Source organism: Guyanagaster necrorhizus (assembly GCF_019112545.1).
Source record: "Guyanagaster necrorhizus MCA 3950 unplaced genomic scaffold BT62scaffold_11, whole genome shotgun sequence".
Lineage (NCBI taxonomy): Eukaryota > Fungi > Basidiomycota > Agaricomycetes > Agaricales > Physalacriaceae > Guyanagaster > Guyanagaster necrorhizus.
This window is the reverse complement of record NW_025064890.1, coordinates 847,070-861,472: the sequence shown is the minus strand read 5'-3', so window position 1 is coordinate 861,472 and position 14,403 is coordinate 847,070. Positions and strand designations below refer to the sequence as shown.

The 14,403-nt window shown below is 47.4% G+C and overlaps 8 protein-coding genes and 1 non-coding gene across 9 annotated transcripts; 4 read left to right on the top strand and 5 right to left on the bottom strand.

Moving 5' to 3' along the window:
• Positions 1-343: 343 nt before the first annotated feature.
• Positions 344-1,070, bottom strand: BT62DRAFT_931444 (uncharacterized protein). Its single transcript, XM_043186128.1, has 3 exons — positions 641-1,070; positions 525-582; positions 344-467 (listed from the first exon to the last, which is right to left on the bottom strand). Exons 1-2 carry the CDS (start codon positions 790-792, stop codon positions 576-578), a joined length of 159 nt encoding a protein of 52 aa, XP_043040371.1. The 5' UTR covers positions 793-1,070; the 3' UTR covers positions 344-467; positions 525-575.
• A 1,365-nt stretch (positions 1,071-2,435) lies between these two features.
• On the bottom strand, positions 2,436-2,885 carry BT62DRAFT_931442 (uncharacterized protein). Its single transcript, XM_043186127.1, has 3 exons — positions 2,732-2,885; positions 2,622-2,678; positions 2,436-2,556 (listed from the first exon to the last, which is right to left on the bottom strand). Exons 1-2 carry the CDS (start codon positions 2,878-2,880, stop codon positions 2,672-2,674), a joined length of 156 nt encoding a protein of 51 aa, XP_043040370.1. The 5' UTR covers positions 2,881-2,885; the 3' UTR covers positions 2,436-2,556; positions 2,622-2,671.
• A 1,806-nt stretch (positions 2,886-4,691) lies between these two features.
• On the bottom strand, positions 4,692-4,941 carry BT62DRAFT_931441 (uncharacterized protein). Its single transcript, XM_043186126.1, has one exon. The coding sequence runs from the start codon at positions 4,864-4,866 to the stop codon at positions 4,708-4,710; it is 159 nt and encodes a 52-aa protein (XP_043040369.1). The 5' UTR covers positions 4,867-4,941; the 3' UTR covers positions 4,692-4,707.
• A 1,072-nt stretch (positions 4,942-6,013) lies between these two features.
• Positions 6,014-6,098, top strand: BT62DRAFT_t72. Its single transcript has one exon. It is a non-coding gene; the product is annotated as a tRNA-Val (tRNA).
• A 1,507-nt stretch (positions 6,099-7,605) lies between these two features.
• BT62DRAFT_993768 (acid protease) lies at positions 7,606-9,785 on the top strand. The gene is made up of 6 exons (XM_043190426.1): positions 7,606-7,857; positions 8,519-8,581; positions 8,634-8,831; positions 8,881-8,980; positions 9,030-9,600; positions 9,655-9,785. The coding sequence occupies exons 1-5, from the start codon at positions 7,667-7,669 to the stop codon at positions 9,450-9,452; spliced, it is 975 nt and encodes a 324-aa protein (XP_043040367.1). The 5' UTR covers positions 7,606-7,666; the 3' UTR covers positions 9,453-9,600; positions 9,655-9,785.
• BT62DRAFT_1005260 (uncharacterized protein) lies at positions 9,506-9,715 on the top strand (the record flags this gene model as incomplete). Its single annotated transcript, XM_043177121.1, has 2 exons — positions 9,506-9,600; positions 9,655-9,715. The coding sequence occupies 2 exons, from the start codon at positions 9,506-9,508 to the stop codon at positions 9,713-9,715; spliced, it is 156 nt and encodes a 51-aa protein (XP_043040368.1).
• A 599-nt stretch (positions 9,786-10,384) lies between the features above and the next one.
• Positions 10,385-11,242, top strand: BT62DRAFT_1005259 (uncharacterized protein; the record flags this gene model as incomplete). Its single annotated transcript, XM_043177120.1, has 6 exons — positions 10,385-10,443; positions 10,497-10,581; positions 10,637-10,765; positions 10,815-10,907; positions 10,961-11,131; positions 11,183-11,242. The coding sequence occupies 6 exons, from the start codon at positions 10,385-10,387 to the stop codon at positions 11,240-11,242; spliced, it is 597 nt and encodes a 198-aa protein (XP_043040366.1).
• A 172-nt stretch (positions 11,243-11,414) lies between these two features.
• BT62DRAFT_1005258 (D-aspartate oxidase) lies at positions 11,415-12,805 on the bottom strand (the record flags this gene model as incomplete). The annotated part of the gene is made up of 6 exons (XM_043177119.1): positions 11,415-11,502; positions 11,563-12,212; positions 12,271-12,413; positions 12,476-12,536; positions 12,587-12,705; positions 12,754-12,805. The coding sequence occupies 6 exons, from the start codon at positions 12,803-12,805 to the stop codon at positions 11,415-11,417; spliced, it is 1,113 nt and encodes a 370-aa protein (XP_043040365.1).
• Positions 12,806-12,840: 35 nt separating this feature from the next.
• On the bottom strand, positions 12,841-14,398 carry BT62DRAFT_1020160 (nucleotide-binding domain-containing protein; the record flags this gene model as incomplete). Its single annotated transcript, XM_043178261.1, has 7 exons — positions 12,841-13,038; positions 13,096-13,332; positions 13,389-13,423; positions 13,496-13,891; positions 13,943-14,088; positions 14,144-14,189; positions 14,243-14,398. The coding sequence occupies 7 exons, from the start codon at positions 14,396-14,398 to the stop codon at positions 12,954-12,956; spliced, it is 1,101 nt and encodes a 366-aa protein (XP_043040364.1). The 3' UTR covers positions 12,841-12,953.
• Positions 14,399-14,403: the final 5 nt, after the last annotated feature.

The following is a 14,403-nucleotide window of genomic DNA, read 5'->3' as shown; positions in this document are numbered from 1 at the left end:
ACTTTCTTCCCTTCTCCACCACTCCGGTCTGCAATATTGTCCCTTGAAGCTGAAGAAGATGGTGGACTAAGTACCAAATACTCGGTGTCGGAGGTTTCACAGGCCACACAACGGAACCATGTCTCAGGCACTTTGGATTAGGGGGCAAGTCGAGACATTAACATTTCTCTATCGCTGCTGGCAGTCATCATGTAATCAAGCCACCGAAACTGCCATACTGAACCTTTTCCATGCGGCATACTAAGGGCATCTCGGTATTCGAAGGAGCGCCATTGGCGGTTAGCGAGCCTCACTGGCACGCAGTGGGATAGTTATTGGCTGGACGCAGGACCTGTAAAGTATAGAACTCCCAAAGCAACACTGATATTGGCATGTACTACGTGCATAAGCTCGGAATACTAACTAATACTATGTCGGCGAAAGGGAGAAGTGAAAAAAGGGAAGAAGGTAACCGACATGGTGATGTCCTAGGCAGATAGGTATCAGGATGGAGAACGGTTAGTCCTCAACAAAGTGAATCTCACCCGAACACGACAACCAAAGTCCGTTACGCTCTCTCCGGTCCTACGGCACATTTACTCGCTGTAAAAATGACCAGTCAGCATGGGGGCACCCAAGACAGCAATAGTCATCGACTCACAGGAGGGAGAGGGTGATGTCACCGTTGACCTTGGCCTGGATGGCGATCTCGACCTCGAGGTTGAGGTCAAGGCGGAGCTTCAAAGCTTCCTTGGGAGCGACGGTGCCCTGGTTGGAGCGAGTGGCAACAGAGGTGGTTTCTGGGGCAGACATGTTGTGGATGAAGAAAGGTTCTTGATGGGCTGGCCCTTTTATATGTGTGTTGACCAGAGCTAGGCCTCAGGCAACGTTATCCTTGCGCTATGATGTTGTCCGTGTGCCGGGCGCCCCATGGCAACTTGGTCTTGAAGATGAAGAAACCGCCTTCAAGTTCACGTAACGGTTCCTATTTCAAAGTAAACACTTAAAACCGCAATGCTCAAATGACAGGAATTCCAGGTGTCAGTGGTAACGAGGCGAGGGGAATTCTATAGTCACCTTCTTCTGTTGTGTCCCAGGACACTAACTTTCGGCAAGGGGAGTGGGTGTATGTGGGTCCCAAATTTTGCTTATTCACCGTGGGAAAAGCTGGTAGCCTATCGCCTGCATCATACCATTATTATCACTGGTAGGGAAGAGTCCAGCTGAATCTTCACGCAAAATGGCCAAAACTACTTCCTGGACCGCAGCAACTTTCTTCCTTGGATCCTGTCCACCAAAATCTCGCGGCCCTGGTTCGTTACTACCACGAGACTTCGAGAAATGACAGGAAGGCGGCTTCCGTACTACGACGGTTTGGGGGATTACTTGCGTGAGGATCCTTGCCTTGAGGCATAGCTGAACATTTCTTCTAGTCGCCACCACATTCCTCTTCTCGTAACAATATGCTGGCGGCAACCCGAGTTCCGCCAACGCCGCCACACCATTTTCGCCTTCGATTGATGAAATTCAGTGTCGAGCGATAAAGACATCGTACCATGAGGAAGACAAGTTCAAAGGGTTGGGCTGGGACATCAAATGGATCGGGGCGTGGTGTGTCTGTTTCTGCAGTAATTGTGACAAAATGATCAAGGGCTGCCATGCAGATACTCTCAAGCTATTGACCTCAGTGTCAAGCTCGGTTGCAAATCATATTTAGGTCTCCTTCCCAGTATAATGTCTCCCTGCCGTCGTGAGAGAAAAGCTCCTCTGCAGTAGGTTTCTACGAGCTTTGTAGACAGAGTAGAGTCTAAGAGCCTTTCCTTGCCAGCGTCGATGTCATCACACACTATGTTGACGCTAACAGCCAACATCGTGCTCGTGGACGAAAGGGTCTGATTGCTGATTAGCATGGAGTTCAACTCTCCCATGGTGCATGCATCTTTTACATCCTTCATCAAATCTTTTCTTGGCGCGTGAAGTTTTGTACGTTCAAGTGATTTTTAACCACGTCTTTCGTTGAAGTCTCTCATAATGTACTTCACCGAGTCGAGTTTTCGTGTATTACCTCATGACCGGGACACGACCTCACCCATGCTGCGGTAAGGATGATGGATATTTCGTTGTCAGTGTTCGTCCTAGAACTTACAGCGCCTATCAGGTCTCTCTTGACGTAACTTGAAACGTCGACGACGCAATTGTATCCCATGATTGACTCCAACAAACAGTCCAGCAAAGTTTCCATCTTTTCAGGATAAGTTGTGTGGCGGCCCGGGCAATACTGGAGTGCATTCTTGCAGTTTTGTATGTCTCTCAGAATCTGACGGCTGTAAAGCGCTTGCATAGAATCAGTTTACGATGCGACGGATTTCAACGTAACGACTGATATCTCATGGAGCTTCATGCGATACACGTATTCTGACTTCAAATTATCACCAAGACGTGCACTTCAAAGGTAACTCAGACTTTGAAATGCGAGGATAAAAACAACCACTGATATTGATATTTAGGTGTACGAGCGCCAGTAGGTACCAATACAGTATCGATGAAAGAGAAGATGGAGGTTAAAACAATTATTAACTGAGCACCAAAAGCAATACATTTCAGTATCGAAACCGTTTGATATTCAACGAGATGTATCTCACCTGAATCACAACCGCATTTTTACTCCACTATCTGCTCTCGCATGGCACATTTACTCGCTGAAAAAAGATGGTCAGATGGAGGGCACGCAAGATGGCAGGAGGCAGCTCACAGGAGAGAGAGGGTGATATCACCATTGACCTTGGCCTGGATGGCAATCTCGACCTCGAGGTTGAGATCAAGACGGAGCTTCAAAGCTTCCTTGGGGGCGACGGTGCCCTGGTTGGAGCGGGTAGCGACAGAGGTTTCTGGGGCAGACATGTTTATGCTGATAATAGATGGAGAGCCTTGGGTCAGGCTTTTATATGAGATTCGACTGACCCGGGTATAAATTCACGCCATAATGCAGTTGGTAAGTCGGCTGCCTTGTCATAGCAATCTGTCTTCTTCCAGAATTCAAGGTTCAGAAGAATGCAAGGGAGGTGCTTGCAACGTAACGATTCCTATTTCATAATAAACATGCTGCATATTCGAGCATCTCATTGACACTTGTCTACGACGGGCCCGGGCCTTCTGACCGTGGGGCGTTGAGACCTATGGCAGTCGTACTACATATGCTAGCGCTATGGTCGACACAAAGTACAAGCATTTATGCATATGGGTCCAAATATTCCAGGGCAAGATTGAAGAAACAATACAGCGGGAGAATACTTGCCTTCCCGCTATCACCACCAGCACCAGAAGCTTCGCTCATTCCGACATCGATTCCGCACAACGCTCGCCATCGTAAATCCCACAGGAAATTTCCAGGAGATGGAACGTCATCATCTTTCGGTCTGGGCGCAACGCATCTCGTCATCTTGTAGACCAACAGCTCTCGCAGAAGCAGAAAAGACTTTGTTAGGATGCCGGTATCGTGAATTTGGTGCCTCCTCGAAGCCCATCCCAAGCCTATTGCAACAAATTCGCTCGAGTTTCGCTAGACGCCGCCATCGTTCCTCGTCCTTGTGTTCTTCTTTCCGACCCAGGTCCAGGCGTGGGTCCTAAGGGTCCTAACGAACATTCGTTGACATAGCTTGACTGGTTCATCCGTTCGTAGGAAAAGTCACAATTCAAAACTCTCCATAGGCCTCTCCTCTTCCCTTTTTAAAGTCAGTTCGACATTCATGTCAGCTTCAGTCCATGACATGGAGGCTCAGTAAATCCTTGGGGGAAGATGCACCGATATATATACTTTCGTACTTGGCAAACCTTGTTGAACTTGAAGTGTTGATGATTGACAGAGAGGGGAGCACACACGTGGCTGTCTACATACCGGACCCGGCTTCTTTGTTTGCTACTACCAGCATTTTCGTCGGAGATTTGCTGCACATCTTCGTAAATATTTCCTTCGTTGACTCTCCTCGCCAACAGATGGTTCATCCTTTCCTACAGCAACCACGAATGCGCCAGGTAAACATGCGTGGAAACTCTAAGGTACTGTCTTTGACATCGGCTCGTATGTCTTGTCCAGGCCCGGGGATAAATTAAAAGGACAAGCCAAGATACCTGCACTTCGACCTCTCTGCTAGCAGAGATTTTCTAACCAAGCCACCGGTGTCGTCCTACTGAATCTTCGTTGGCGTAGAGTTTTGTTGGAGGATATCCGTATGTTTCATCTTATCTTACTTTTTGATCACTCGCTCTATTTGCCTTATATATACTTACACCTCCTGTCGTTTCCCGATCACCTATATAGTCCAGCCGTTCCTATCTGTATGCCTCAGTCGCTTCACCCACGTTGTGCCCGACTGAGATACTCACATATATTCTTCTGTCAATAAGTTTCTTAATCTTTAAATAAGCGCCATTTCCGAATCAAAGGCGGCTTGGAACCCCGAAGTAAAACTAATATTGGTATGCACTATGTTTATGAACACTGAATACTAATTTAACTTCTGGGAAGGTGCGAAACGAAGGGCAGGAAGATAATCGATATGATTATGGACTAAGCAAATGGATGTTAGCATCGACCACGGCTGGTACTCGGCACATCTCACCCTAATCCGACAGCTACACTCCAATACCTTTCCGGTCTTATGGCACATTTACTCGCTGCGAAAATGAACAGTCAGCTTTAGGTTGTGCAAGACATCGATAGTCATCGACTCACAGGAGGGAGAGGGTAATGTCGCCGTTGACCTTGGCCTGGATGGCGATCTCGACCTCGAGGTTGAGGTCAAGACGGAGCTTCAAAGCTTCCTTGGGAGCGACGGTGCCCTGGTTGGAGCGAGTGGCGATTGAGGTAGAAGTTTCTGGGGCAGACATGTTGTGCTGATGCTGAGTTGGTTGCTTGGTCTTCAGGCTTTTATATGAGAATCATCTGATCCTGGATATGAATGAGTATCCTCGCGCCATAACTTAGCCCAATACGTCGGATGCCTCATTCAAGCAACATAGCTTTTTTCGTCTCGAAGCTGTAAGTCGTACGTAACGGTTCTTATTTCATACAAGACACGCTGCAGATTCGAATGTTTCATTATCATTTGTCTGCAACTCAGGTCTTCTCATAGACCCATGATATAGAATGCACGCCGTAGAATACGCGCTACAACATCTCGTTGCTATGCCGGTAAGAACTCTCATCCGTACGGTATTTCTAGGCCCCAATTTCAAGCGAAGGTCTACACCGTGTCAGGAACGGTTTGCTACCTTCATCACGTACTCACCATCATCTACGAATTTACTGAGTTTCCGTCGTCAGTTCCGCGCCACAGTCGCCGACACCACCGCCATCCAGAACGTTCACGGCCTGGTCGATTTCGTCACCACAGCACTCCTGACATGTATAGTATGTAACGCTTGCCTTCAAGTTGGTCACCATGAAAAAAACACGAGAAGATGCCATCACAAGTTTCTACAATCCTAGGTTCTCAAGGTCAAAGATGTGCTTTGAGAATAACGAGAGAAGGACTGATGACAGTCTGTTGAGCGGGCCTCCCTCGGGCGACAATAAAATGCCCTATCATCCTATTGCAACAAATTAAACCAAGTTTCGCTGGTCGTCACAAAGTCTTCGCCCTCTTTGCCTCCGACATAATAGTCATGGAGAAGTGGGGGGCGTGGTAATCATCTCGCTCATATACACGCTTGACTGATGGGAAATCACAGGTTTTAGAAGGTTTCCGTTGAAGATTCACAAATCGTGCGACAAATCGAGGCTCAGAAGATGTACCCAATCTCAGGTGCAACTTTGTATTCTCTCCTCTTCTTGCTTGTTAAATTAGCTTCCCCCTGGTGTTCTGAGGTGTGAAATATCCTGTATGTCAGGAGCCTGGCATCTCCAAGGGATTTGAATGCAGATGTGGAGCTTCAACCAGCATGTTCTTCGAATGGCACAAACTTGTTCTTGACTCGGAAGTGCTATTTAATTGTTACTCCTCCGCGTACACCTTACTGATTCCTTAAATTCTTAGGGGTGATGGTGTAGCTGGTTATCGCATCTGTCTGACGGCAATTCTGTGCACAAAAGGTCCTCAGTTTGAACCTGGGTTGGCTTATTGCGAGAAATTTACATGGGCTTCTTTTTGTTCCCGCAAATCCTTCAACTGGCCAGTGGCTAGGGTTGTGCACGAAACACCCAGGGATGTAAGTAATGGTTTTGTACCGACCCCCCTCAGGGAAGGGGTCGTGGTTTGGTATTTTTCTTACTCTCATCATGTATATTATCACATGACTGACGCGCAGCATCTAGTTTTTTTTTTTCTGAATCTTTACCTTCGCGTTTTTACACATTTTGTCGATCTCATGAACTGTAAATGTACTTGCAAGCATTGTACGGCTATTACTGTGCTTTACAAATTGAAGATACACACAGTAGCTACTGTAGTATTGAATTATCCACATGATAGGTTAGTTACCAGCAACTTACCTGTCCAAAACCCCGGCGTATCAAAAGCTAGGGTTTCATGCACAACCCTACCGGTGACCACTGAGGAATCAGGAATCAGGATAGGTTTGTTGCGCCAGTATTTCTTATCTGACTACTTATCTATCATCCAATCTCGATGATGAGTCAGAGCGCTGGTCGCCGGTAAAGCACCCAAGCTTGGATCGTATCTGAGTCTTAAAAGTCTTGGATTGTAGAGTTTGCAAGGCCTTGCAGTTCAGACAATCTAGTTACATACTTTTGAATATACTTAATAATTTATATCATACTAGGGAGTTATTCTACTGGCAATTTGCAAAAATCACCATTCATTTTAGAGTACTTAGGTAAACCTGTTTAAACTCTTGCAAGTTGCATCCGGTCTGCAAGACTCTGGAAACTTTGGACTTTACGCTCGGTGTAAGCGACTACTATGCGTGTTCTGCCCTCCTGATGTCTCGGAGTCGGGGCGGATATCTCATCAGAAAAACTTTCTCTGCATGTCACTACCTTTTAGCATCATCTTGGTATCACCATCGAAATTCAAGAGACACACGAGCCGCTGTCAGAACATGAGATGACGTTGCGCATAGTGACTCGGAATGGCTACGGCGAAAATTCCGGTGAGCGATGCTAGAGACGGGGTCCTTACGCTCCTTTTGGAGAAGAGGAGAAACGGACGAGAAATGATACAATTGTTCAAGTTGATAACTCTTTTCTGTCGACGCGTGAGGGAAAGCCATATCACCGGATGCTCCCAGACGGACGATAAGGCGGAAAAAAGTATTTGACAATCCAGAAGGTTCCGACCAAGAAGTTACGCCCCTCACTCCTGTGTATATGGCCACAGCAGCAGCTGTGGTGTTCGTCGTGGAATGCCCAGCGCTGGTCTTGCCATCGTACATTGCATCAGAAGCACGCGAATCCATCTTCCAGGCCTTCGCACATGCCCCATCTTTTGAATGAAATAACAAACCCTTACGTGTCCACATTCCTCTCGTATACAGTCTTCTCTTCTCCAAATTTTTTATACCTGCATGCTTCAAGTTCGAGACTTAATTAACTTGCTACGACGAGGCACCCGAGTTGCTAAATGCACCATGGCGCAATCATAACGTTGCTCTCGCCCTCATCCTAATCTAGAACTCGAGATCGATACTTGTATAAAAGAACCTTGACCGACTAGCAAATCTTCTAACAATGTCTGCCCCAGAAACCGCTACCAAATTCGCACCTACCCAATCCTCCTCTGTCCTCGGTGGACAGATCGTCGGCCGCACTGAGCGCCAGGCTGCCCCTCCCGCAGCTTTGAAGCTCCGTCTTGACCTCAACCTCGAGGTGGAGATTGCCATCCAGGCTAAGGTCAATGGCGACATTACCTTGTCACTCCTGTGAGTGCTTTGCTCGTGTTGGCATATCGTCGGGCTGACTGTTTGTTTTCATAGTGAGTAAACGTGCCACGCGCACGGGAAGATGGCGTCGGAGCAAGTTGTCTTGTCTAGGTGAGGGATACTTCGATGATGAGTACCACCCATTGTTGATGTTGATGCTCATCCTCTTAGCGCATAACCACTTTGATTACCCTCTCCTTTTCTCCGACGGTTGTATTAGTATTTTACTGGCGTTCATACATGGAGTAATGCTAATACCTCGCGACCTTGCGGTTGTTTCGTTAATCCGAGTTTCCGAGTTTTTTCCGGCACTAGAAAGCATGGAGAAAAGTCAAAATCCATGAAAAGAAGGCACAGCCGTGAGCTCTTGAGCTGGCTCGTTTAAGGCTCAGTGCTCACTAAGAACAACCACCGTGCCCGTCCGTCCAATTACTTACACATGTCCAACGTACCGCTGGTGCTTCTTTTCAGTCGCTGTTGCCGCATAAAATACAGGCATACATGGTTAGCGAAACTGTTGCACAGTCGAGAGAGATACTAACAAGATATCTGGGTGCCGAACTTCAAATTGAATTTGAGAACTGAGTGGCTGGCATCCTTTGTTAGTGTCGGTAGTGCATTATGTCAATAATCCAACAAACCTTTCTTAACATCCATACAGGCCCACCGCTTTCACTATACCTATCAGCACAACTGAACAGGGTTATCGAACGATCCCCATCTCGTGAGTTTGTCTCTGGTACCCAGCTGGTTGAATTATCTTCATTGAACTCCAGGCTGGGTACAGCTCCTCAAGAGTTCAATCTTTGGCTCGACACAGGTTCGGATCCTACATGGGTCCTGAACCAGTCGTGTGCCGGCTCTTGTCCAATTTCAGACGCCAACCGTACGGCTTATATCCCATCGAAATCCTCGACTTATAATGCCACTGGAGAAACGCTCAACGTCGACTATCTTGGGGGCGCCGTTTCCGGGTACGCTTCTTTTTGAACGATCATCCTTGTGCTCACTTGGAAAAAAAAGAAAAAAAAAAAACAGCATGATCTTCACAGATGCTTTGTCCATTGCGAACTCCTTGACCGGAGTCTCCACACGAGTCCTCCCCGCTTCTTTATCTAATTGGGTATGGCTCGATGCAGATAGAATGCTTGGCTTGACTTTTCCTCGCGCAGAGTACGCCCGGGGACAAATTTTACTCACAGTGGCGTAGGGATGTCGTCCACGCCTCCCTCCTTGAGAGTCTCCTCAATCCGGAGACCCTCGAAGCGCATGAATTGGCCATTTATGCCGGACAAGAACTGTCACCAAACAACGGCGTATTCCAATTTGGCGGTCACTCCACGGAGTACAGCAGCACGGATGTAACGTACTTCAATGTCCAGCGATATTCTAACTACAACAATGAGCTTATCTACTGGTCCACCTATATCAATCGGGTCGACTTCAGTTTGAATGCGAACGGGAGCATACACATTAATACTGTAGATGTGCAGAGTTATGCGGTCTGGGATACTGGCTCGTCCCTGATAACCGTGCTGGAGATTTACATTGAGGATATCTACGCAGGCATTGGCATGAACTACACCTTCATCTAGCAGGGTGGTCGTCCATTATGGAGGATCTTTGCAAACTGGACTTTAACATGACCATGACGCTTCCGGAGGGCACGATCACCATCCGCCCTGCAGACCTGATATTGCCGGGATATACAGAGGAGCAATACTGTTGGCCTATGTTCGAGCCGTAAGGATTTTTCCTCAACCTTTCGTCCTGCTCTCTAATTGAGGGGCTGTATAGGTCCTCTGGAAATGGATGGCTCGTCGGTATCGGGCTTATTCGCAATTTCTATACGGTGTAGGATCTAGGTGGCTGGGATATACGGTCAAACGATTTGCAACCGCGACTCGGGTTTGCAGAGTTGAAGGCTGAGTATCATACATGAGCACAAGATTCGATTATATCCTCAAGTTAAAAACTAATCAATGTGTACAGCATGGACGCTCTTTCGTACGCTACCTGATTCGTCACAAGTAAACGAGCAAGCATGGCACTTCGGAGAGCAAAACGACTTGTGACTTCAACTTGCCTTGTCGTTACCTTGTCATCAGTATGTAAAAGCTTATTGCGCGATCCACCTCTTCAAAACTGTGTGCGAAGGCCTAGAAGACAAGGTGATCTTGTATTCGTATCGGATATTTGGCGTGGTTATGGTGGTTGCCCATCGAATACATTGTAAGTTCTACTTGATGTCATGAGTCCCCATATCTTACTTATGCGAGAAGTAATAGACACCCTTCGCATCTAGCAATCCAGTAGCATATGGCGTAAGGAACTCAGAGATAAATGGATTTCAGGCAGAAACTACGTAAGGAAGCATCCGTTTTCTACTTGGCATAACCGCTCAGCCTGCTGTAGAATTGTTCCTTTGGAAGAAATGCCTTGCTGCCCATTCAGCACTCTTGAATCTATTGCTTCTCTCCGAATTTTGATTAGCACAGAAAACGTTTATGCTGCGCTGATATAGTCAATGGCTGGTGTACACTCTCTTGCCGTGAAACGCTGTTCGCGCCCCTCTAATTCAACGGGGTATTCTCCGGCCAGTGATGACCATTGGATTCGACGAGCATGCCTTCGTAAAGGGATATAAAATCCGGACGACGACTCGAAAACCACCTACGGACTGTTATGTTCTCCCAAGTCGCTGCCTTCGCTGCCCTTGTCGTCGTTGGACCGGTCCAGCTCTCATCATATGTACTTACATGTGTATTCTGTTTTGTAGGAAATGGTCCTGAAGCCGGGAGAGTACAGGTTCACAAATCTCAAGTCTTCTAGCGCTCTTCGTTCTTACGGTATGGGCGGCCAACTTTTGGTTCCATACATGAGGAGAAATGAAGGGCGGGAGACCTTGGTGAGATAGAGATGATATACCGCTTACTTTCCAATTTAATGCATTGAAGTGGAACCTCACGTTTGCGCGACATGACAATACTAAAGTCGCGTATATCCGCAACGTTGGGAATGATGGATACGCCCAAGCTATAGGACTTGCTGTCCATCTATAGCTCTGACTCTTCCTTCTGTAATACTGATATCTGTGCTCCAGGATAGCCCCGGAGAACTGGTCACTACTGTGCAGAAAAACAAAAACGAAGCTACTGCTTTGAGCATCATTCCCGTTGGCCCAGCTGATTTTGGCGCTTTCGTTTTCCAACTATACGGAACCCATATTTGTTGGGATGCCCAGAACACCAGTCACCAAAGTGAAGACGCATATGTGAGGACTTGCTACTTTGCGATGGCTTCGAGTTGTCTGACTTTCACATAGATCGGGTTTTCCTACGTCGAGGATGTGAAAGCCCTTCAGTATAATGACAGCAGCATCTAAGGCATGCTGTGGACAGCGTCTAAGATTAAGTGAGTACTGCATGATAAGCAATATAATATATTGTATTTGACGGGCTCAAGTAAATACGCATCAGATCGACATGTTACAAAGTAGGGATTGTTAATTAAACGCGCCGAATTACTAAATGGTCAAGCGCTAAGCCTTCCCGAGGCTATGTCTTCTTGTCCAACGCGCCATCCAATAATTCTAATGCCACACTTGCTGATCCCCAGGACGAGATGTACCCATATCCACCATGCCTACACCGTCGAATGCGTCATGACGAGCCCAGCACAAGATCAAGAAAGAATAAATCTTACCCGTAATTCAGCACTAAAGGAACCGCGCCGCTGGTGTCAACATCAATGCGAATGCCTTGCTTTCTTCCCGGTCTCAAACCGCACCGATCTTCGATGATGATGGGCTCGATGTCCTCCACAGCTGGTTCCCTGATTGCCCGTATTTCCGGTGGTGCGATTTTCGGATATAACTTGAGAATCCGTGCTAAAATCTCCTTCCTGGTTTCCAGACGCGCAAGGGGATACCAATCGTCCTTTACGTAAGTCCCTCCAATAACGACATCTCCGCTGCGTCTGGGGATGACATAACTCAACGGGCCATCGTAGGTATGAATGCATTCGTCTACCCACGGCGCCCTCAATAAGATGGTCTGCCCCCGAATCGCGGTCACATTCTTGTCCTCTATTCCGCCCAGGAACCTTGCTCCGAGGCCAACGCATGCGACAACCGCGGCTGGCTTACATGAGTTCTTCGCACCGGTGAATGGACCTATACCATCTTCCATGACCTGGGACACATGCTGGACTTGCCCGCGGACTATAGCACCTCCGTGTGCAAGAAATCGAGATAGTAAATAATTGAGATATATCGGCACGTCAATCGTGAAGGTGCTGAAGGACACACCCTCAACAGACCCTTCGACAAGCTCTCCAGCATCCATGTACCGAAACTATTGGGGTATGTTTGATATGCCCAGATTTGAGAACAGAAGGGTAGTAGAAGCGTACATCTGGCATAGATTCCAACAAGTACGGCTTTGCCTTTGATTCGCCGTAGTATGACTTCTTTGTAAGTCGCTTGAAGCACCTTTCAGCTTCGCTGCCTGGAGCAGACAGGTCCCACATGATCTTGAACGTTTCACTGTCAATTTCTTGAACGCAGCTGCAGCGTGAGTGATTACGTCGGGCTTATCTCTGGAACGGTAAAACTGACCTGACTGTTTCGGATGTGCTTCGTCGACATAGGCGTGGGAGCTACCGGAATGTATGGCTCCCTATCGCATGGTCGTACTTTGCATAAGTACAGATGAAATGAAGTACACACCGCCCATTGGCTCGTGTATCTGATAGTCAACGGATCGCTTGGTAATGTCTCCGCGATAATGGTAACATGGTATTTCCCGGTTTCCTGTATCCGCAGGGCAGTCGTCAGACCAATCACACCTAAGAAACAGGTCAACATCCATCAATACTGCGAAGAGACTTAATTACCTGCACCGATCACAATGATAACTTTCTTAGAGTCGGTGGTCTCAGAGGTCATGACACGCTAAGATGGAGGGAAACAAATCCTGCCAACTAAAAAAAGCCAAGTCCCGGCCGCGGCATCATCCGTTCAAACCGATTTCGAATTCTTTTCCTTATAGGTTTTCTGACTCTTTATACTTACACAATCAATGTACTTTGATATCTTAGATCTCCTTCAGTGCATTTTCTAGAAGCTCCGTAGCAGCAAACGCAGAACCCCACGACGATTGGAATCCCTGGCCACCGTGTCTAGTAAAGTGCGGGATCAGCTTCCAATCACTCAGACACAATAGACATATCACCCACCCATAATTGTTGACAAGAGGAACTTTCTTTCCCTTGTTCTCTGTCCATCGAACGTCAAGCCGTACGCCTCCCTTCCTTCCTGGTCTTAGACCGCACCCCTCTGAAATGATGATGGGCCGGACATCGTCAATTGTGGGTACCCGTTGTGCGCGGATCTCTGGAGGTGCGAGCTCCGGGCACAATGCAAACGCACGCTCAAGAACGTCTTCAGAGGTTTCAGGCCGTGGATTGGGGTACCTAAGCATGATAATTAAACACGCGTCCGGACGTGGAACAAGTCTTCCGGAACATACCAATCATTATCGATCTTCGTACCACCTACAATGACCTATAAATTAAAATTTCCAGTCGGTAACGGAGTCAAAAAAAAAACTCGGACTCGGACTCGAAAAGCACTTACATCACCACTTCTTCTCGGTATAATATATGTCCAAAGCCCTTCTTTCGTGCTGATTGTCCTACCAAACCTGATCCATGGCGCCCTAACCAATAGGATCTGCCCTCGGATCGGGTAGCAGTCCTTGTCTTCAATTCCCACCAGAAACCGAGCCCCCAGACCGGCGCAGATGATTACAGCATCAGGCGGTGTGGGCATCTTGTTTCCAGTGAAGATGCTCGCCCCGCCTTCCACGATCTGAACAATATCCTGGACAGCTCCGCGGACAATGGCACCACCTTTAGAAAGGAAACGTGACAGCAGGTAGTTGAGATACACTGGTGTGTCGATAGTAAACGTGTTAAAAGACACCCCGCTTAGAGTGTCAGGCACCAGCGAGTCTTCCGGCAAAGTCTTGAACTAGAAAATGCAAGTCTTAAAACATGATACCATGTCGAATAGTTCGCGTACGTCTGGCATCCACGATAGATGATGAGAATCTAGGTCAGACTTCTGGCCATAGTACTCAATCTGTGGTATTCGCAAGAAGCAAGCTTCTGCTGCCCCTCCTGGAGCAGAGAGCTCCCACATAACCTTGAACGTATCCGAGTCGAGCTCTTTCATGATCGTTAGCACATACGGAAAACATATCGATCATGGAGAGTAGCGTACTAAACTGCCGTGGGTCATTCTCTGCGTGGCTGACATGATGAGCCCCCTAATGAGACTGGATAGTAAAAGGATTCGGCGCAGAACATAAAAATTACACACCGCCCAAAGACTTGTGTACTTGATTGTCTTGGGATCTGATGGTAAGATTTCAGCTACAATGGTCACCGCATATCCCCCCTTTTCTTGGATATTCAACGCGGTGGTCAAACCAATTACACCGGCACCGATAACAACGATATTCTTGAGCTGCTCCATGAGAA